This window comes from Styela clava, chromosome 8, assembly GCF_964204865.1.
Source record: "Styela clava chromosome 8, kaStyClav1.hap1.2, whole genome shotgun sequence".
Classification (NCBI taxonomy): domain Eukaryota; kingdom Metazoa; phylum Chordata; class Ascidiacea; order Stolidobranchia; family Styelidae; genus Styela; species Styela clava.
Genome location: NC_135257.1, coordinates 5705312 through 5727418, shown reverse-complemented (window position 1 = coordinate 5727418; position 22107 = coordinate 5705312). Strand labels below are relative to the sequence as shown.

Genomic DNA, 22107 nt, shown 5'->3' with positions numbered 1-22107 from the left:
TTCGGAAAATCCTACCTATAGACTTATATAACATCTTGTACTAATTGCTTTGATTTCTTTTTATTTTGAATAATATGCTAGCCAACATAGTAGACTGCTAGTCATGGAAGAGCATACTTCAATCAGTTCCTATTCTATGATGTAACAAAACTAAATCCTGTGTAATGAGTCGAATGTTGCCAGCCTTTGGTAATATTAGTAACTATCAGGTATATCGTAGCAAAATTACAGATTATTTCTAGAGCTGGTCGTAACTTATGGTCTGCATTTGTCGCCAACACGACGTTAATTATTGAAAATTAATATATATATGAAAAAATTCGCAACGCCACTATTTATATATTCTCTGTTTTGAATTTGGTTGATATATTGTAAATCATTACACACCAAGTGTTTGTTTTCCCTGGGTAATTTTATATAGGCGTTAACGAGGACATAATCCTATTGAGGCTTTGGTAATAATATCAAAAACGCATTTCCAAACATCATGAGAGACAAACACAAATAAAAGCTAAAATATGAGCGCAATACCTTGGTCGCGCGAAGTTGTTGTTTGCTATCGCATAAATTTGGATAAAAGGCGAATGTCCCTGTAATTAAAAAGGAAGCGATTTTCATAACGATCTTCTTCTTCAAACACAGGATTTTAAACTACCAGAAGCAAGGTTGTGACGTAACAATAGTTTCGTCACGCCTAATGGCTCGTCTACGTTTTTTCTAGCCCTCTCAAGTGCACTCTCATGATACCGCGCCACGTCACCACAGGGTTGCCAATTGCCATAATGGCTTTTAAAGGCCAAATTTTACATTTTTGGCTTTTTTCAAACATGTTTGGCGTCAGAATTTCCGTTTGGCTTTTTTAAAGTCTATTCTAGTGTCTATTAATAAAACCATATGAAATACAACAGCGCTATTAATAAAATCATATGAAATACAACAGCGCTTCTCAACCGGTGGCCCGCGACTGGTGAGCTGCCAAGCATCTCATGGTGGGCCGCGAACTCGTTGCAAAATTATTTGTATTTTGGTATATATTTTGTGTTGGAATTGAAATTATTTCGACTTTTTTATAGGATAGCAATAGTAACTCCGAATATTTGGTCCTGATGTTGGATTCGCCGTCATGCCCGACGAGGTTCAGACACATAATTGCTCCGAAAATTATCGCGCGACGTTCTGCGTTTTTCTGTATTCTGACGGCGTTGTCTCGCGCCAAGATTAAGAGAGTGACTTTATAAATATTCAAGTTAGTTGTGCACATGGAATACTCAACGATATACATCGACATTAATAAAGATTTGACTATAGAATGCAGATTACAAAATAAAATAAAAGAGCGATTCATTGAGTGGGAAGGCCCTAGAACCGGCCAAATAAATTGACTAATGGGTGATGCTTTATCTCAAAAATCAGAATAACTTACACCATATCAATGAAAAGATTGAGCAACTAAAACTGTCAGCAAAAAAATGGGGTGAACGATAGCACCCCGAAATTGTTATTGAGCATTTTAATATTTTGAGCATGATTATTAGGTTTAAAATTACCAACAGTATTCAGGTCATTAATAACAGATGAACCGAGAAAATTTTCTTTGTAGGTTCTTCCTGCATCTGTTACTAGGTTTTCGAAAATATCTGGATTTGAAGCAACTGGCAAGTATTGCAAACTGTTGAATACCTTTTTGGCATACGAAGCAGCACTACTAAAGTGGCTTCTCTCAAAAACAAAAATCTACTACCCTCCAAAATTTCATAAATTATTTTACACACTGGAAGTCTATAACAGGGGATGAGCTCAAGGATTTTTTAACAAAATAAATGCTATACAGCTGCATGCAACACATTTTTCTGTTATAGGACTAGGGCCAAATCTGGCCCGCCTGTTGCTGTCACAACCAAACTGAAATCAAATTTTGATGTTTTAGCTAAAAATTACTCAAGGAATTTCTTGACGACTGTGATTAAATTTAGTTTTGGCTAAGACTTATAGTATGCTACGTTCCGGTGTCCGCATTTCTTGGTATGCATACTTCAGGAGTACGGAAACTTGACTGTAATCACATATATCTTAATCTTCGTTGTAGCTGTTGTGTTTCTTCAATTGTTTTCGTATTCCATGAGTCCTATTGTTGATCTTGTTTTTATTATTTTGGCTGTAGTACTTTATGTATACATTTGCTCTAAGTAAATTTTTCGAATACTTTCTCAAGTAGTGTTGTTACATTTTGACATTCAGTTACATTGTTTAATAGGTATTCGCTCATGAATGCTTCAAAATATCAAGTGTCGGATGTTTATCGATGTAATGATGGAAATAAATTTCAGCTGCTTGCATGTAGTGAGATAACCATTTCAAAATTCCCCATAAGCATGTTTCGCTGTGAAATCTTTACTTTCAGTCACTTTTGTAAGCGTAATTATTTTTGATTAATATGAGTTTATGGTTCATGACTACCTGGAATGCCTTACTTACTGTGATGATTTTTTCTAATAAAATATCCTTCAAATGTAATCTAAAATTTCTTTGGCTGTGAGATTGGTGGTTATTACGCTTTCAGATTTAGTATTATAGGTCAAGTGAAGAAAAAACTTCCGTAAAAGGTACAATACTTGAGATGGAGTGAGACCAAAAGGCTGCTCTACTAATAGTTTTTTTTATATGAAGTACAAAGTATTCATATTCGCCACCACTTTACTTATATCTGTCTGACATTACTTGCAATGTATCGCGCATTTTTTATGCCACGCTTCCTTTCGACAAGAAAGTTGTTACATCATCCTGGTCATTCGCAGGACAGACTGTGTCTTCATAAAAAGTTTCCACAAATATTTGTTCATTTTTATCAAACTCCATTTCTGCAATAAAGTTCTCCATGTCCTTAGCAACTATTTCAGTCATCAATAAATAGGTCAGCTGCGATGCAGGAGCGTCGTCGTCGTTAGGCGCCTTGTCTGAGCCTAACCGACCGTGACGCCCGCCACTTGGAGGTGCAACATCGCCTTTGTTTGTTTATTATACAGCGAGCGGAGTTGGACATCAAGTATTAGTGTGTATTTACGATCAGATGCATCTGCGGCCATGCTTGTCATTTATGCGATAGTGGTATTTAAGAATAGTAATGTGTTTTTTTTTCTGGAAGTATGGAAATACGAATCAAAATTTAAATATGGTGCAGCTCACCACACATTTTATGTCTACAGATTGGCGCGAATGCAAGTACAAAAATAGGAATCGAAAATCTCATATAATCGAGCAGCTTACCACGCATTTTATGTCCACAGATTGCCGTGGTATTTTAGAGCAGTAATGCTTTCATTTTTCCGCAAGTACGAGAATACATATCAAAATTTAAATATAATCGGACAGCTTACCACACATTTTATCTTTACATATTCCCGTGTTATTTCAGTGCATTAATGCTTTCATTTTCCCGCAAGTAGGAAAATACAAATAAAAATTTAATATAATCGGGCGGCTTACCAGCGTTTTATATACGTCCACAGATTGCCACAGTATTTTAGAGCAATTATGTTTTCTTTTTTGGTACGAAAATACGAATCAAAAATTAAATATAATCGGCAGCTTACCACACATTTTGTGTCTGCAGATTGTTTGGTATTTCAGAGCAGTAATGCTTTCATTTTTCAGCAAGTACGAAAATACATAATCAAAAATTTAATATAATCGGACAGCTTACCACACATTTTACATATTGCCGCGGTATTTTAGAGAAGTAATGCTTTCATTTTCTGGAAGTACAAAAATACAAATCAAAAATGAAATATATTCAGGCACCTCACTACATATTTTATGTCCACAGATTGCCGTGGTATTTTAGGTAAGCTTTTTTTCGTAAGTCGGCGCGTTACGTTGAGCAAAATTAAATTGATATAGGGTAGGCATTTTAAAAGCTGGTATCGGTCATGGATTTGAATATTTTACGCAACAGAAAATCATCCCTATAAAAGTCGATACCTTTACCTATCGTTATCAAAATTTTATGCCAGGAAACAGAAATCAATGCGTAAAAAGGAAGCCTTGAAAAGGAATGGCGGCAATGCCCACCACGCAACCATGCTAAGGTGTCGCAATCATATGCGAGCACGCTCGCACTAGGTAACAAACAATCAAAGTGTTGATTCTGTTTTATCGTTATAACAATACGTGAAAAAATGCAGAAAATCGTTTGCAGATTTCCCTCGAATACGAAACTCCTAGCTGCTGGTGAAAAGTTACTTTTATTCGGAATTATTCGAAAATTTGACGAAAATATATTTGAATACTTTGAACTTACTTTGATATTCGAATATATTCTAATATTCGATTCGATTTGGCTTAGCTACTTAACATTCGGATTTACCCGAGCAGCAGTTTTCCTCGTTTATTATCTTAACGCTTAACCATAGCCAATCAGAAATAAGTCAACAATGCCGTAACAACTATAGTTTCTGCAGCCGCCCAGACAGATATTCAAGCAGGGTTGTAAACATTGCCTCATTTTTATGGTTTTTTAGGTTCTGTTTCCAAAAAATAGTTGTATACCTTATGCCTTCCGATGAGCTTCAGTTTAGTTGCAGTAATCAAAATTCAGTTTCAGGAACCATGTGAATAACTACGCTAAAATTGTTATCTGTAAACCACCTGTGAGCGGCACGTGGTTAGACATTTTTTCAATAAAAATGATGGTTTCAAAATCTTTTCAATAGTAAAGTACAGTACGCGGTATAGGAAGAATGTAGGTATATCACATACTGAAGCGGCACCCTGTATTGCATAAAATTTATTTGTAAAATATTGCTGTCCGCTTGATATTCCATTTTATTTGGTGTTTTGATTTTTTTTATATAGATGTCAGCTGGACTGTATTGTGTCGAATGTAGATTCTGGTTCTGCCATTCAATTAATTCCTTTTACTTTTAAGCACGTCATCCCACTGAAGTGGTAATCGTCATGGTAGCAACCGAAAATACAACTTCCAATGGGAAAAGGCATTTGTGTGGCTCACTAAATGAACTAATGGGTCTACATCAGCATATTGAAAACGGTATAAGTTCACTATTGTGCCAAGGCTTCAAATCATGGGGCTTTTGTACTTTTTCTGACTTTTGATGTCTTGATTTGGCTTTTTAGATCGCTGGGATCTGGCAACCATGCCTCGCCATCATGTTAAAACCGCACATGTAAAGACATATTGATAATTTTGGGTGTCTTAAAAATTTAGTGTCCCACGTATCCTATGAGAAATGGAAATGTGTGGTGTATCATCCCATGGGACGTTTCCAATAGGAATCCCATTCCCATGAATAATCTTGTGTATATGTCAAATAAACAGATTTGCTGTATTTATCAGTACGTACAACAGAACAAATTCCTGTTTCATTACATTGAAACCTGTATTGCCGGTTACGCTACATCTGCCTTCCTTAGTTTTGACCGGAATCTATCGCCCACAAAGCCATGCCTGCTGGTATCGCTAGAGAGCACCGTTACGCGTACTTTACGTAAAGACTATGATACCTGGGTTAATTATTCTATTCTGTTTTTAACCTTAGTTTATAACACCCTTCTATTTGGAGCATAAATGTACACTAAAAGAAATGTAACAGTCAGCGAAGAGTTGTGCAAATCAGGTCATATCTGATTGTTATACGATGTCGGTCTTGGAACTTTGCCAAGATGAGTTTTCCGACTGGTAGAAGACAATAGATATTTAGAATACGATATTTCATTCTGCAATCTATATTGTCAAAAAACAAAATTAAACGATCGATTTACTATTATCTTTTATATACCTGTAAATATAACTGAAATAAATAACATGCCCATGCAAACTGGACTACTCTACCTCAACTGAAAGGTACTTTGAAAACAGTAGGTCTCGCAACGATGATGACACGAGGGCAATTAAAGAGTTCACGGGCTCACGGTGCAGTGACAATTTAATTTTTGTGCGAGTTGAGTTTTGAAGAATTTTCCGTATTTAAAACTGAAAACCATCGATATAGTATACCAAAATTTGAGTTTTTTTTTTTTCAGTGCAAGAAATGCAGCATAATCGTAGGTAGTGATAACAATAATAGAAAATTACTAAATATATAAAGATAAAAGTACATCTGGAGTCCGTCAACAATATATCGTAGATAGGTACGGTATATAACCATGTTTCTCTTTATACCCATCGAATTTTTCCCTAATCTTGTCAAATATGTCGTTTAGATTGAGAGGTTTGTGGAATGCAGTTTCCTTCCCGTCCATTCCATCGTGATAAAAGTCTTTTGAAATTTATTATTAATTTTTTCTTCCACTCATCGTGAAATAGGTGTAATATTGGTTCCCATAAAAAAAATTAAAGTAATAACCTACTCGCAACTTCTTCCATATCTAAGTACTGAATTCAAAATAGATAGGTCTATTTATTGTGCAGATTTTTCTTAAACAACGACAATTTAAGAAAACGACCCATGTGTCAAATTTGAAGATAATTCCTATTGACTTTGTTATACACTTCATAATCCTACTCCTGTTCTGTCTTTCTCCAATTTGATAAGCCACCGTCTGACTGCAACATTGGAAAGTCAGATTTGATTTTGTGTGTTCGTTATATAACATTATAAAACGATATATTTTATATGACATTATGTTCAACGAAGTAACTAATTTCTACAATTACATAAGCAAACAATATTTCAAATAATCTAATGTCTGAGGAAATTGATATCAATAACATGATTAAAGTTCAGTACTCATGATTGTCCAGTGAAGAGTAAACTATTGTCGGATTTAATTAAAAAGGTATGCATTAGCCACGTTGTACAAGAACCATGTTTTGGTACGTATAAGTAAACCCCTATAACAATATTGAGATAAAATTACCCTTTTTGTATTCACGATGTCAGATTTTTCATTTATTCGACATAAAAAACATATAGTGTCATAAATACTTGAATAATATAACATCTTTTTAAATTTAATTAGGAATTTCGGTCTCCTTTCGAATATTTGAAAAACTAATAATTCCATCCAGTCGCATCTGTCTCGCCAATATCTAAAGCTGATGTTGTTTGGGCGTCTTGCTCCATATTGGGAATATCTACAAATAAATTGCAAGCATAAAGAAAATGTTTTTGTGAGCTTTCAAAAAACCAAACCTAAGCACAATTTAACAGTAATGTAAGAGAAAGTTTAAATTTCATTTTCGTTTCATTTAAGCTTACATCCACTGTAACCTATAGTTTAGTGACAGTCCATGAAAGACTCAGAACTAGGGGCTATTTGCGTAGCAAGGCTGTGTTTGTTAGAATAGGACTCCGTTAAATTTTGATTACTACAGAAGACTTTCCAAATGTGTGAGCGTGTAAAGTTAAAAATATTATCTGTTTTACCACAGAAATCGATAATAATTCCATTTTGGGTTTCATTTGTTATGATTCCCATATGTATTTTGTACCATCCAATATCCGTCTTTCTGGAGCATGTCAAAATGCAACACAATTTCAGTTCAACTTACATGTTCTTCTGCCATATGACGGTGGATTTGTTTCAACAACTCCAGGCAAATGCATGGCGTTAGATGTCATTTTTATCTTATTCACAGCTGAAGACCGGTGTGCTAAAGTATATAAATGATTGCTTATATAATTCACAGTAGTCCATCAGGGCCAGGGCAGCCGTGAGTCCCATAGGAAATCATAATCTTGGTCTGAGCGAATTGTAGTTCCTAATCAAACAAATTGTGTAAAATGTGACTAAAAACCATCTCGATTCTAGAACAGAGGTGTCAAACTTGCGGCCCGCGGGCCTCATGTGGCCCCAGAGAGCTTCCAATGCGGCCCTCGAACGCTAAACAATAATTGTAGTATTTTGTACGTATTTTCATTATCTAAATGTAATACATTTTTCTAACCTTTTGAAGTGAAATTCATAATTCACACAGAAAACGACAATTTACTGAAAGGAGATTTGGAAAATTAAAATTTTTCTGTTTTCAATCTGACCCAGTTATGAATACTTAAACTACAGCTACAAACTACAGCTATCTAAAAATATGTTTCAAGTATACATTATCAAAATATATCAAAAACTGTTAGCGGCCCTTTGCACAATTCCCAAAATGCAATGCGGCCCTCGGAAACCCACGAGTTTGACACCCCTGTTCTAGAACATGTATATCGTGAAATTCCAGATAGACTTTCTTAATTCGGCACCCATAATTTCACTTTTAGAAAACTAGACAATCCTAACATATATTAATTTGAATATACCAGTCAAACAATATTTCAAGGAAGCGTAATTTTATATACTAGTAGAAGCGGCTGGCCAAATATTGAAATTACATGCTATCGATTCGCTTATACTTTGGGGTTCATTCTGCTGTACACAAGCTTGGGTACTGAGTACTTGTTTGATCAGCTTATCTATCTAATACCACCGCTGTCAGTATTTACCCAACATTTGCTGAGGTTGAGGCTGCAAGTATCTCGTTTGCTGCTCTGCCATATAAGCATTGTTGACTGCGCCTTGTTGAGGATATGCTGTTGAAGTCATTGGAATAACTACCGTGTTGACCTATAAAGCAGCGTTGATTAAATATATTCATGAGTGCCCTGTGGTAACACATCCACGCAATACATTGATGACATCTAAAAGGGGATTTGTATATTCATTACATTTTAGGGTAGAAAAACGTATAACTCAATTTAATCCGCTAAAAATGGGATCAAAATGAAATCATAGATAACCGGATCAATATCTAAAAATCCTCATATGAACACTTACTTGCTCGTTGCCACAGCACTCACCACATCCTCCAACACAACATGATAAAACAGATGTTGTAAAAGTAAATATGACTTGTAAGCTGGCAATAGATAGCAAAGCTATGTGTAGATTTTGTAATGTCCACTGCAAGTCAGAATTAAAAACGTTAAGAATTATTTTGATTATGTTTGATCAGTCTAAAATAGTTTCCACATTCCAGAACTCTCTAGCGAAATTTCAAAACAACCATTTGAATAATCTTCAAATCCATAAATAATGATATTATGAGCTGGATGTATAACTATGTAGAAATGAATCCTTAACCCCTACAAAAATGGACAAATTTTGCAAATCGGATTCCAGTAATTGCTCGAGTAGCCCCGTTTTTACTTCAGATACGTAATTAGAACGTATATACTGGTTTAAAAAATTCTAATTCAAAAGTTTAAAATGATACACGGCGTATAAACAAATGAAGTAGATTCTAATGTATACAGATTTCCTAAAATGGAAAAAAAACTCACGGAAGAGTAGTGATCGTAATCGTAACGGTCAAAAATGGCAAACACTTCCAAACAAACCATGGCCAGGTTCAACAAAGTTGAAAACGTTGCAAATCCGATGCTATAGGATGCCTGGGATAAAAAATAATCAGTAACAAAGATGTTTAAAAAATTTCGTAGACGACAAACACATAATCAAACAAAACAAATTTTGTTCGATTTCAAACAAATATAGCTCTAACCTCTAACTGTCTGCCAAAGAGCTAGACTTGTAAAACTATAACTATCAACAAAAGACATTCCTTCTGTTTCTCCTACTAACTAGTCATATTGAAAAAAAGCAGAAAATAAACCAAGAGTGATATGTGAGTTTTTTTAGCAGCGGAAGAGTATCTGGACAGGACTAATTCGCTAAATAATACTTACTAGTTTTTTCGACGGATTCGCTCCGAAATCAATGTTGATACATCCAGCAATCAGAGTCTAAATTATAATAAAAACTATTTTGTGTGATTTTCAAGTATTTCGCCTTCAATTATAAATCATTCATATGATTCTTTTTCAATAAAATACGGTTGCATCAGAACGTAAGTCATTGTTATTATGTTTAAAATGCTTTATTTTGTTGAATTTGACGATATTACAGCAGTCCAATTTTGAACCAAAAGTTTCAATACAAGGTTATTTTGGTGAAATATTGTAAACTATAGCCAAAACACTGCGCCGAGGATATCAATACCATATTTTACATAATATGACCTAAGCAAACTTGCAAAACTCACAAAAGTTCCAGCCCATATTCCTTGAGCAGACAACGAAAAACGTGGCAGTTCGCAATCAATGTAATGGTAACCAGAATCATCATGGTAATGGTATAAAATGTTCCAGTAGCAATCCCAGTATCTGTCCGCGGCAAAGATTATTGTTGCAATACAACAACCGATGGAAGATAGTCCAAGTAAAATTTCAGTAACCTGTGAGTAATATAAATGGAGTATGAAAGTTGAAAATAATGAAAAAAAATCATTTTAAGATCAATTGAGTCGAAACAAAAAAAAAAACAATACGCGATTTCAAGTTTGTATATTTTTGCAATAAACATATTATGACAATTATGAATTCCCTTTTAAATGAGCAAAAAAAGACAAGATAACATGAGAAAAAGAAGGAAAATTCTCAATGTATTTATTTTTTATGTTTCGCCCTTTGAATAAATAATTTGAATGGAACCTTTTTATTCGGAACTACAATAATAAAATTCTGTCTATAACCTTAAGTGCCTTATATTCCAGCATTATTCGAAAAAAATTCAAACGATATACATCAGTATATATTTTAAGATTTTATTTAATATGATAATTCTTATAAATTCTTACCCCAATTCCAATCAAAGAACTTTTATTGACAGAGGATATTTGAAGTTGTCGGTTTCTGGAATTTTGAAATTCCATACTGTACTTGATGATTTTAATAAAAAATAATGTTTTGTACTCTTTTATTTTGTGTTATTGCAGTGATACTACAAAATATTTAAATAGGTAAATTATTATAAATATGTATGCATAAGAAAATAGTGTAGTATTTTCCACCATCGTCTTAAGTCAATGCGATATACGGATGTCGGGTAAATGTTGAAAGGGAAATACGTGCGGCTATTTCACAGTTCACGCAAAGGTTCAATGATAAAAGAAGCAAGTGCACCCTCATTATTGAATGCACTTTCACTGACTTTCATTGTGTTTTGTTTGTTCGTTCAAATGAAACTAGATGCAAAAATGTCTTTTTTTAAAAGAATCACGGGGAGTCGCAACTTGAACATATATTCCAAAAATTCAGCCCGTCCGACCCAGGCCCGTGGGTATTAAACCCGACCCAAGACCGACTATGTAACTGGATTTGCAGGCCCAAGCCCGAAGCAAACCCGAAGTTTCGTGTCGGGTCGGGCTCGGGCTTCAGATCTCAACTCTAGTCACAATACTGTACAAAGAAGTTGGAGAACCACTGATTTAAACTATAAACTATATGTAAAAGCAAACCTAATACTGACAAAACAAAATAATCTTCAAAGTATAGCAAGTTTAATAATGTTGGCGAACATAATTGTATTTGATTATATTTAAACAATATACATATATCAATAATTGAATCGTAACTTGCGGAACTCCTGAACTGTACTGACGGAAACCTGGTTGAAAACCACTAATCTATACACAGTTTCCACACATCTCCGATCTGAAATGACTTATGAAGAAATAAACTAATAATAGTTTGAAAAGCATGAAGTGATTGCAACAAATATGGCAATACGAATAATACATACAGAGTGGGGACAATGCAGATATCACCTCGTTATTACGTGTCAATATTCGAAAAATTCTACTTTAAGGCCTGCAAATAAGATCTTGTACCGATTGTTTTGATGTCTTTTCATTTTGAATGAAATGTCGGCATACATGGTAGGCTGATAGATTGTACTATAAGTAATGAATAATATATATAGTCATCGAAGGGCATAATTCAATCAGTCCTCATATTATATATGATGTAACAAAACTAAATCCTGTGTAATGAGTCGAATGTTGCTAGCCTTTGGTAATATTAGTAACTATCAGGTATATCGTAGCAAAATTACAGATTATTTCTCTAGCTGGTCGTAACTTATCGTCTGCATTTGTCGCCAACAGGAAGTTATTTATTGATAATTAATATATAAAAACAAAATCGTAACGCCTCTATTTATATTTTCTTAGTTTGTAACTTTGTTGATATATTGTAAATCATTACACACCAAGTGTTTGCTTTCCTTGATTAAAGGTGTTTCTTTGTATGCCTTAACGAGGACATAGGGCTATTGAGGCTTTGGCAATCTTTATCAAAAATCTCATTTCCAAACATTATGGGAGACAAACACAAATAAGAGATATGATATGAACGTAATACTGACGTACCTTCGTCAAACGAAGTTATTATTTGCTATTGCATCAATATGGGTACACGCGTGATTTCAGTCCACAACAGGAAACTTTTTATCCAAAGCAAAGAATTGCAATAGTTTATCTGCCTATGGCCATGCAGAAGCGTATCAAGAGGGAGGGTGTTAGCATTATAGCATTATATTATGACGTCATCCCTTTTCAATTTATAAATTCCCCCTCATCGAACACTTGCGCACACCACTGCAATATATGTATATATATGTCAAATAAACAGATTTGCTATATTTTATCATCACGTACAATGGAACAAATTTCTGTTTCATTTTATTGAAACCTGTATGGTTACACTACAACGGCCTTTCTTAGTTTTGATCAGAATCTATCGTCCAAGACGTTCCGGTGGTAGAGACAGAGAGCACTGTTTCAGGTTTTCGTAATCTGTTGTTTGACCTTAGTTTATAAGTCTATTTGGAGCATGATTGTAGCCTATACTATAATAAGATATGTAAAAGTCGGCGAAGGGTTGTGCAATTTAGGTCATATTCAATTCGTATACGATGTCGGTCCTGGTATTTTGTCAAGATGAGTTTCCCGACTGGCAGAAGACAGTAAATATTTATAATATGATATTTCATTCTGCAATTTTTATTTGAAAAAAAAATTTAAACGATCCATTTACTATTACCTCATATGTAACTGTAAAAATAACTGAGAAAACATAACATATCCATGCATGCAGAATTACGCTACCTCAACTAAAAGGGTTGTACTTTGAAAACAGTAGGTCTCGAAAAGATGGTGACACGAGGCCAGTGCAGCGCAGTGACAATTTAATTTTTGTGTAGATGTGTGAATCAAATTTTGAATAAATTTCTGTAATTACAAGTGAAAACCATCGATATATTATACCGAAATTCGAGTGTTTTTTCCTTTGCAAGAAATTCAGCATATTCGTAGGTAGTGATAACAATAATGAAAAATTACTCAATTTACTTAATATAAAAAGATAAAAGTAGATCTGGAGTCCGTCAACAATATATAGGTTCGGTACAAAACCATGTTTCTCTCAATACCGATTGAATTTTCCTCTAATCTTGTCATATATGTCATTAAGATTGGGAGGTTTTGGAATTCCATTTTCCTTCTCGTCCATTCCACCGGGATAGAAATCTTTTGCAATATCGTTGATTTTTCCTTCCTCTTTTCGCATCATGTTTTTCATCTCTGGTTTAGGTGGCATAGGAAATGAGATTGGTGGACGATGCCCGTTCGAGTGGGAGAATATGCTTTCTGCCAAAGGCTTTTGTTCGCCCTTTTTGTCATTTTCATCATTCACCCAAACGTTGTTGTGACTTTCAGCCTTAATGAAGTAATTAACTTTAATTTTGTTTATCTAGTACACCAGTAATTATTAAATAACGAGTTATCACAAAAAATTAATCTATCTAAATATATTATATTATATTTTTCAGCATTTTCTCACCATAGCCCCTTTCTCAATTTTACGTGCTTTGTGCTCTGGAGTGACGTCACATCCGTGAATCTATAAATTCGATGCATGATTTTGCAGTTCAGTCAGTTTAAAAGAGGATACGTCTTTCAAATTTTAAAAGTTGATTTTAAAATCACGCGTCAACACAATCGGGGTGCAGGAAATAGATTCAATGGCAAAGGCTTGTGATTTGTTTTTTGACATTTGCGGAACAGTTTTTCACATCGCGAAGGTAAATGGAAAAGAAAATTTGATATACATGTTTTTAGGCGACTTCCGTTGGTTTTAATCTATTATATCAATTATCTAATTAAAACAATAGCATATTTTCTTACCCTGTATGTCAAACCCAAGCCTTTAAAATGAGCGATTTGTTTGTCCACTTGAAGACGACAAATAGTATAATGACTACGGTAAAGAAAAACTCCTCCAACGACGAGGGCGCCAATGAACAAAACGTTGAAAATGGCACTAGCTAATAAGCAGTTTTTCACTCCATTGTTCTGTGCTGGAGATGCGTGTGAAAGAGGTACATCCTAATAAAATAGATTACGCATAGAATTGTTTAGTAATTAGTTGAAAGAACAGTAGAAGTTTCTATAACAAATGATACGCTTTAACATACGTTGAAAAAATTTAAATAAATATTCACTTAGTTTTAGAGGAATGTTCGGAGTTGATAAAAAAAAATTTTTTGTGTGACCAGAAATTTGAATCACGAAAATATTTCAACTCCATTTCTTTCTTACAATAACTACTCGCCCATAATCATTCAAACAAATCTATAATGAATGAATTGTGTTAACGTATTCGAATAGAATGTTTCTCCCCGGCGATGAATGGAAAGAGACGAATGTCTATATTCCATCATGAGGTTTAAAGTTGATTTATCGATGATTCTGTATTCGAAAAAAAATTATTTCTCGCCTGAAGCAATCGGCTATATTAGACAATATTTCTTTCTACTTCTGCGTTGGTGTCATTTCTATTTTTCTAAAAAATATAATGAAACGGAAAGAAACAATCTAGAAAATGGCAGTTTAATGACTTTTAAACTGCGATCGACATGGTTTGCTGAAAATTGTGGTTGTGGTTTTAATATCACCGGACGTTTGAAGTTTTTCATTGAAATAACCCAATGCATATTTTCGCATATTACATCTCGTGACATCTATTTTTGTACTTCTTTCATTTTCACTTTTCTATCTGTTTATTCAGCTTGCTTGCATTACACAAAAAAAACAATAAATGTACAAGCGTATATTTTGCACTCTCACATAACCACTGAACCTCTTGTGAAATTTTATTACGTTTAGACCAAACCATACAGGTTTATACAGTGAAGCTAGGAAATAATTTAAAATTGTGAAACAACATTACAAAATTATCCCCTTCTCCAGCTATAGCCAAAAATTAGAGCATTTTGTTTTAAATATTTGTACAATACATTTCTTCTTGATTCAACCGGAATTAATTTAGGTTTGTTGTTATGATATGCAATTAGCCTTTCTCGTAAATCTGTGTCAGATCATGCACATATTCAATTTGTGAAATTAACCGAAAAGGCTGTATATCATTATGCTGTTGTGCACCTATTTTTTCTTTCAATTTAAATAATTTCCTTCAAAACGAATTAAACTATATTATATGTAATGACCACCCGTGCTCATGTGCTCCACTGATTCTTTTACTTTCACTTTATTTCCTTGCACGAAACACCAACAAAATTAACATATTCTGAATGCCAATCAAAATGATTTTATTCGAAATTTATTTTGAAATTGGTTGCGAAAAAACGATGACATTTCTTTTTTCTACGCGAGAAATTAGATTTTTGAATAAGATTTTCTAGAAATCTTTTATCAACAATAGTGACAATAATCTATTGGTGTATCTACATGCCATAATGATCCCTGTAACGGGGATAATATGAATATAAAATAAGTATGAGAATGTTCGTATTAAATATTCTCAATTTTGACTGTAGAATTTAACAATACTCAAAAACACATCAATTTTTGGAGCATGTCCCTCTGAATCCCTTTCCATTGTTCCTCATATGACACAAATATTTTCAGATTGCCCCACGTCGAGATTAGGAAGGCGTACCTACTCGCCAACAATATGAATATATTTCACAGCGGACTGAAGCTAGAAAATACTAGAGGGTGGTTTGTCCTGTTCGAAAGCTCGAAAGCCAAAATTAGGAAAAAGAAAAGAATGAGATGGCGAAATTTTAGTTTGAACCCCCAAAACCAATTTCATTGCTTGCGTCGCTCTGTACCGCCGCTGTCCGTTTCCAGGGACGTTGCAACTTACCGAAAGGCGGATTCAAACATCGAATCGCGGGCCTAATTCCGAATATAGTATGAGTCTGAGGGCTGATTTTCCACTGTGCCCCGTGTCCCATTGTAGCCCCCCCCCTCCCTTCTCCTATTGTTTCTTTAGATAATTTTGGTGCATTTTGTGTACATTTTCGAAACCTAGTATACGCTTAAAATAAAGTTAGTATCAATATGCATATAAAATTTGCCATAAATAAATTTTGGAATTCACTGTCGCTATGGTGTGTTTTTGTAGCCAAAAATGATGACCAGGTTTTATTATAAAGATTTGAATAGATGCGAGAATCTCTTCTCTCAAATGTGGAGCCATAATACAGTTTATGGCCCGAGTGGAGCGTCCCCCTATTTGTATTTTCATCCCCGCAATCCATGCTATATCCCTTTTCAATTAAAAATTCCGAAGTCAACACCTGGCTTCGGTAAATATGGGAACATGACTACAGTTCTACGATTTGCCGAATTGCAATTCAACAGCCAGGCTTGGATCAATTGTTAGGCTTTTATTATTTCAGTATTCGGTATTTTCTCAGTGACTTTATATCTAATATACCATTAAATCTCACCTTTGCAGAATACTCCATCGGAAGATACTGATTCTTTTCTAGGTTCAATTTTTCCAACATGATTGTAGGTATATTTCAACAACGATAAATATACTTGTTCAAAAAGACCCAGAATCTAATAACGAAAATGCACCACTCATCGCATTTTATATATAGCCAATGTTGTGCGAATTGTGCAAATGCAATTTAAACAAAATTAAAGCAATCAAGCACTTCACTAGCGAAGTGGAATAATTTGAAAATCAACTTTATTATACTTTTCCGAGAACAAAAGAAAGAGAGTATGTGTTCTAACAGTTTTCCACTTCATCTATCTCACTAAAGGTTTGTACATAATGACATAAGGTTACATACTTCCATCAAGCAATGTTTATTTAGATATCTGTAGAATATTCTCTTGCGTACTGGATTCCATATGAAATGAAAACTTCCCAATTGTATGCGCGGCGGTGTGGCTCAACGGGCTAAGCGTTAGGAATACGCTCGCCACCGCACCTCTAATTACTCTGCGTGGGTTCGCAGGTTCGAATCTCATGCAAGGATGATTATGTGCGAGAGGGTTGCTGGACTCCTCGCCGTCGTTGGGTGGTTCACGTAACCGCTGGTCGGTTACGGCTTCCTCCACCACCAAGTCCATGCTTCCGAAAACAAAACAATATAACTAACCCCATACCCGACTCGGAATGGTAACCGGGCGAGAGGCCGTGGTTCGCCATATGAATAAGTCGTCTTATCGGCTTTCCTCTCCCCCGGGATAAATATGTAAATCCTATCCTATTCAACAATTATAAACTATGGTATGTGTGATTTTTATCACAAACAGTAGCTCACAAGACATAATGTGATCATGACTCACGACTCAAAAACAAATTTTTACACTAATGATATAATAAACATTTAAATCACAGATATGTCTTTCAATGGGTATTTTATAACGATTTTGGAGATAGTGTAAGTATTTGAATAACAACAAGAGAGAAATGCTCAACCTTGTGAACACGCAAGCTCCCAGGAGGTAGTACGGGTATGCAACAGTATACTACCGGCACCGTAGTCCTCACGACTTCGCCTGATCACCAGAACGCAAAAAATGCGGAACCGTCTGGAGGTGCGGAATTTTTCATTTTGATGACGTCATCGCACATAAAAAACGAATTCCTGAGAGCCGACAGAAATTTTCGAAAATAAAGGTAGCCTAATAGCCTTTTAGCGGAAAATATATAATCTTCAACCACTAAAAAGTTTGAAGGAATTGATCCTGTAATTAATTAGAAAGAAAATATTTTATCAACAATTTCCCCCCAAAATCACATCCTGGACGGAGCTGAAACAGTGGAGGATCGTAAGTTACTAGTACCGGAACCCGGACTGCCCTAGCTTTACCAGGTCCTGTGACAATGATGATTTATGCATATCTTGCCAGCGTGAATTAAAATGCCAAATGCTTCGACTCACGATTGTAGTAATAAATCATTTACAGCACTTTCCACAGTAACTTACTGTACTGTAGCTACCTGCAGTGTGCCATCGGTATCGCAAACCGTCACATGCTTGGCGGATTAATAAAAACCGTGATCTCATGAAAAAAAAAATTACACAGAATTTGGGATGAAATGTCAGATCTCACAGGATTTAACAGAAATTTTAGGACTAAATAAAAGTAATAGCCTTTCAGCAACAACGACAATATTTGATCATTGAAATTTCAAAGCAATTGGTCCAGGATTTGAAAAGAAAAGCGAATTTTTCGCAGAAAAAAGAACACACAAAGCCCAAGGGCCATTTTAATAGGTCATCGAATGAAACACTAAAATGAATATCTATGGTATAACATGGTTTTGATATTGAAAAGCTGCAGATGAAAGTAACAATGTCATTAATTTTGGACAATTATAGTTGTCGGTCCAAGAACACAAGTACGACGATACCTTTTTTTCCAGGTTTACAGATGACGGAGGTTCACTGCCACCAAAAAATAGTACTTTTGTATCAGCCGCATAGGAAAATCGGTCCATATATGTTTTAATTTTTATTACATGTACATGTACATTTATTGTGTACATGTAATGTAGTGGTTTTGCTGTGTTATGCAATGCCAATAAACCTAGAAAAAATCACGGCATCGTTATAAAATAACTGAACTCAGTGCATAAAGGCACACTCAGTCACTTCATTTCTATATTTACTAATGGGAGTGTCATCGCAGAAGTGGTGTTTAATATAAATGGACTAATTGTTTGTAAATAAAGTTTATAAAAAGTCTTTATTTATTATCCAAAAATGAGTATGGTTCCGTATTGTCATGGATTGTTTTTAATCCTTCTTCAATTAAAACCATGGGTGTGAGGTATTCATTAGCATGCACAAACACAATTAATTACATAAAATATGTTTAATAAATATTCTGGACTTGTTTAAATTCACAATGGTGAAAATAATAACCATTTTATTTATACGAGTCTAATTACTTTGGGCGTTGTCGAAGGGCCCAGCCAAAGTATTTAAAACCACGGTAGAAACAAATGATTAGGTCGGTGAAGTCGTTTTTCAATTCATGAAATTGCGCAGAAACGAAAACTGTAGTTATAAATATGTTGCCTTTTAGCAGGCACAGTAGTACAGCTACTCTAACTTTAACCTAAAATTAACTACTATCATATAAGAGACACAAAAGTAAAAGTTTAAATAAATCCTTAGACACCTAAACGTATTGCAGTGAATTTCAAAGTATACTGTTCCAATATAGTTAATTGTCCTTTCATAAGAAACGGTGTTTTATACTCGCAATGGAACCTCATACACGTGAGCGCAATTCGAGAAACAGATTCCGGATATCACCCGTCAATAGAAATTCACTTATTGGAATCGGGGTAAGATTATTTTTTTTTATTTGGCTTAGAGTAATGGTACGTTTAAACAATGAAAAAGATTATCGTGTCGATGTGCTTGCTGAATATTCATAGTAACATTGTCGACTGTTATTTCCACTCTAAATACGTTTTACCTTATGAATCACTGACGGAATAGTGGAATAATATAATATTCTATTTGTGTAGGTGCCTATATACATCGATTTTTTTTGAGCTTTTCTAAATTTGTTTGCTAGGCCACACAAGTGTTCCTTGGTTTTTTGTCTGTTGGATTTTGCATTGCATCAATTGTATTTGCCATAAATGAATATAACGAATGCTATGAGTATCTCACTGATGATGACACGTCAGATCTTCAGAATGGGTGTGATGCAACCAGATTTTCTTTGACTTCACAAGGAATATGGGCTGGATGCTTTGTAAGTATTTAAAAGGCGACGGACATACCGGAATGAGACGAACTTTTTCAAAATTTTGCAATTTATCTTCTGAATACATCATCGAATATGTGTTATTTTTTTAAATAAATTTTCCCATTCGCGACACATTTAATGTAACATGGAAATTATAGTGATAATATGGCAGGTGAACACGTGGTAGAAAAGCAAACCATTGCTTTCCAGTAAGTAGTGCCAGGACCATACTGACATTTTGTATTGAAGTTCTGGCGTCTTATCAATATTTGAGTTATGATTCCGCTAACCATTTTAGCAAAGACTTGGTAGAGTAGAAGCGTCTCGGTAGGTTTTAATACTTAATAAGCGAATCAGAATTATGATAATCAGATATTGGAATTTTTAAAAATTTTCAAATTTATTTGATAGTTTACATTACTTTACAACAACGACATGATTTTTGACTTCCTTATTGATTTTTTTCCAGCAATACTATTACAATTGAAATCTATGATTATAAATGTTATTATTTAAATTATTATTGTTATTATTTCAGGTCATCATTGCAGGATGCCTTAATATAGACTTTGGCGCAAACCCATCAAACAAACTGGTGAAAAGAATGATAATTTTTTTATTTTATAAAGTTTTTCTTTCATATTGTCTCTAATATATAAAAAAAAACAGTCGATGCGATGAAACTGAGTCTCAGAACTCGTTAATTAATATTGTCGACCTACTTTTGTCTCGTATTCGAACAATTAAATTCTCTATCAATGCATACTATTTTAAGAAGAATTGTTTTTTATTTTAAATTCTAGGCAACGTACAGTATTGGATTCTCTACTTTGGCTACGTTTTTGAGTATATTGATGATACTTCTAGAGATATGTGCCGTGTGGTATGACTCAACATATGATTATACATATTCTGTAAGTGAATAGAAATTTTCATTTTACGAAATAAGAGAGTATAATAAACAAACAGAAATCATAAAATTCATTTTACGTTGAACTTTTATACTAAATAGCCTGGTTTCAAATATTTGCATTCCATTTTAGCAAGAAACCCTTCTCCACATATGAACTGAGTACCTTTAGTAACTGCCCTATACGTTTTTATTCGTCGATAAAAAAAAATCAACTATCCATATGAGACGTTGAGGCCTAGTGTTGTTTGCCGAAACTGCCAAGCGACATAATTTCGGAATATAGTTCTGCCGTATAATCGTTCCTTTTTTTGGTTGATTAATATATGAAAAAAGTTAATATAAGTTTAATGAAATATATAATTTTAGGTCGAAATATATTATCTCCACATTGCTCTTCTATCCACCGGTTGTCTTCAACTTGTTTTTACTTTCACTACATCGATTCTATCTTGTGCGTTACGTGGTTGCAGGGATTGTTGTGGAAGCGAACAAGTAAGAAGCTAAATTTCTCGTTTAAAGATAGTTGCAGCTATAACTCAAATTAGGAGCCGCCGAGCAGACGCCGACCGTTTGATGTTGCCAATATATTATTAAATCCAAGCTTGACTTTCTGAGTAGCTTTGGTTAGAGCGAGATGGAAGTCTTATTGTCATTTCACTCCTATTTATCCATTTCATTGTTTTGAAAATTTTTGAAAAATTCTCTGGGAATTGGATTTGACCTTAGACTCGAGTGACTGTCGGGGTTTAGAGACTTTGACCCACTCGTGATAGGTTGTATTTGGCTGTTATTGGTTTTACACCCGTTATTCCTTTTTTGCATTTTTTTTCCTATCTATACTTTTATAACGAATAGATCTGATAACTTCTACAATGACGTACGCTTATCTAAATAGCATTTAGGTATTATGAAAAAAATATATAAAATATGATTCCGTAGGCTGTAAAATGTTATTCATCATGTCCACCCAGCAGGTCGCGGTCGCTCCAGTAACGATGAAAGAATTTTCACAACATTCACCTCACCAAGGACATTTTATGAATCAAACTGACCGCCCAGGATCATCTTTACAACCAGAATCAACTAACACGTTTGGTAAATATTCATTTATACTCCGATGTAATCTCTAACATTTATCATGGCATTATGACGTCATCGAATAAAGCGTAAATCGACAGATTTATTAAATATTTATTTACTCAACGTCACAAATAGTCAACCAACAGTGAATATGATCTAATGTAAACCATTCTAATTCTTTTGCAGATGTGTGATATTTAAATTACATAATTTGCGTTCTAACAAGGATTGA

At 34.4% G+C, this 22107-nt stretch overlaps 2 protein-coding genes across 2 annotated transcripts; both read right to left on the bottom strand.

Moving 5' to 3' along the window:
• Positions 1-7010: 7010 nt before the first annotated feature.
• On the bottom strand, positions 7011-10714 carry LOC144425710 (uncharacterized). Its single transcript, XM_078115229.1, has 8 exons — positions 10640-10714; positions 10046-10237; positions 9690-9746; positions 9285-9395; positions 8779-8904; positions 8448-8568; positions 7511-7612; positions 7011-7093 (listed from the first exon to the last, which is right to left on the bottom strand). Exons 1-8 carry the CDS (start codon positions 10712-10714, stop codon positions 7011-7013), a joined length of 867 nt encoding a protein of 288 aa, XP_077971355.1.
• Positions 10715-13037: 2323 nt separating this feature from the next.
• Positions 13038-16659, bottom strand: LOC144425708 (uncharacterized). Its single transcript, XM_078115228.1, has 4 exons — positions 16600-16659; positions 14027-14227; positions 13683-13742; positions 13038-13559 (listed from the first exon to the last, which is right to left on the bottom strand). Exons 1-4 carry the CDS (start codon positions 16657-16659, stop codon positions 13266-13268), a joined length of 615 nt encoding a protein of 204 aa, XP_077971354.1. The 3' UTR covers positions 13038-13265.
• Positions 16660-22107: the final 5448 nt, after the last annotated feature.

Bases quoted from the DNA above. Each gene is read 5' to 3' on its own strand.
- LOC144425710 (XM_078115229.1), bottom strand. From the start codon at position 10,714: ATGGAATTTCAAAATTCCAGAAACCGACAACTTCAAATATCCTCTGTC. The intron at 8,569-8,778 runs GTAAGTGTTCAT...GCTGCTTTATAG, and splicing joins AGTGCTGTGGCAACGAGCAA to GTCAACACGGTAGTTATTCC. The intron at 7,613-8,447 runs GTAAATACTGAC...TATATACTTTAG, and splicing joins TCAACCTCAGCAAATGTTGG to CACACCGGTCTTCAGCTGTG.
- LOC144425708 (XM_078115228.1), bottom strand. From the start codon at position 16,659: ATGTTGGAAAAATTGAACCTAGAAAAGAATCAGTATCTTCCGATGGAG. The intron at 13,743-14,026 runs GTAAGAAAATAT...TCGAATTTATAG, and splicing joins GCTTGGGTTTGACATACAGG to ATTCACGGATGTGACGTCAC. The intron at 13,560-13,682 runs GTGAGAAAATGC...TACTTCATTAAG, and splicing joins AAATTGAGAAAGGGGCTATG to GCTGAAAGTCACAACAACGT.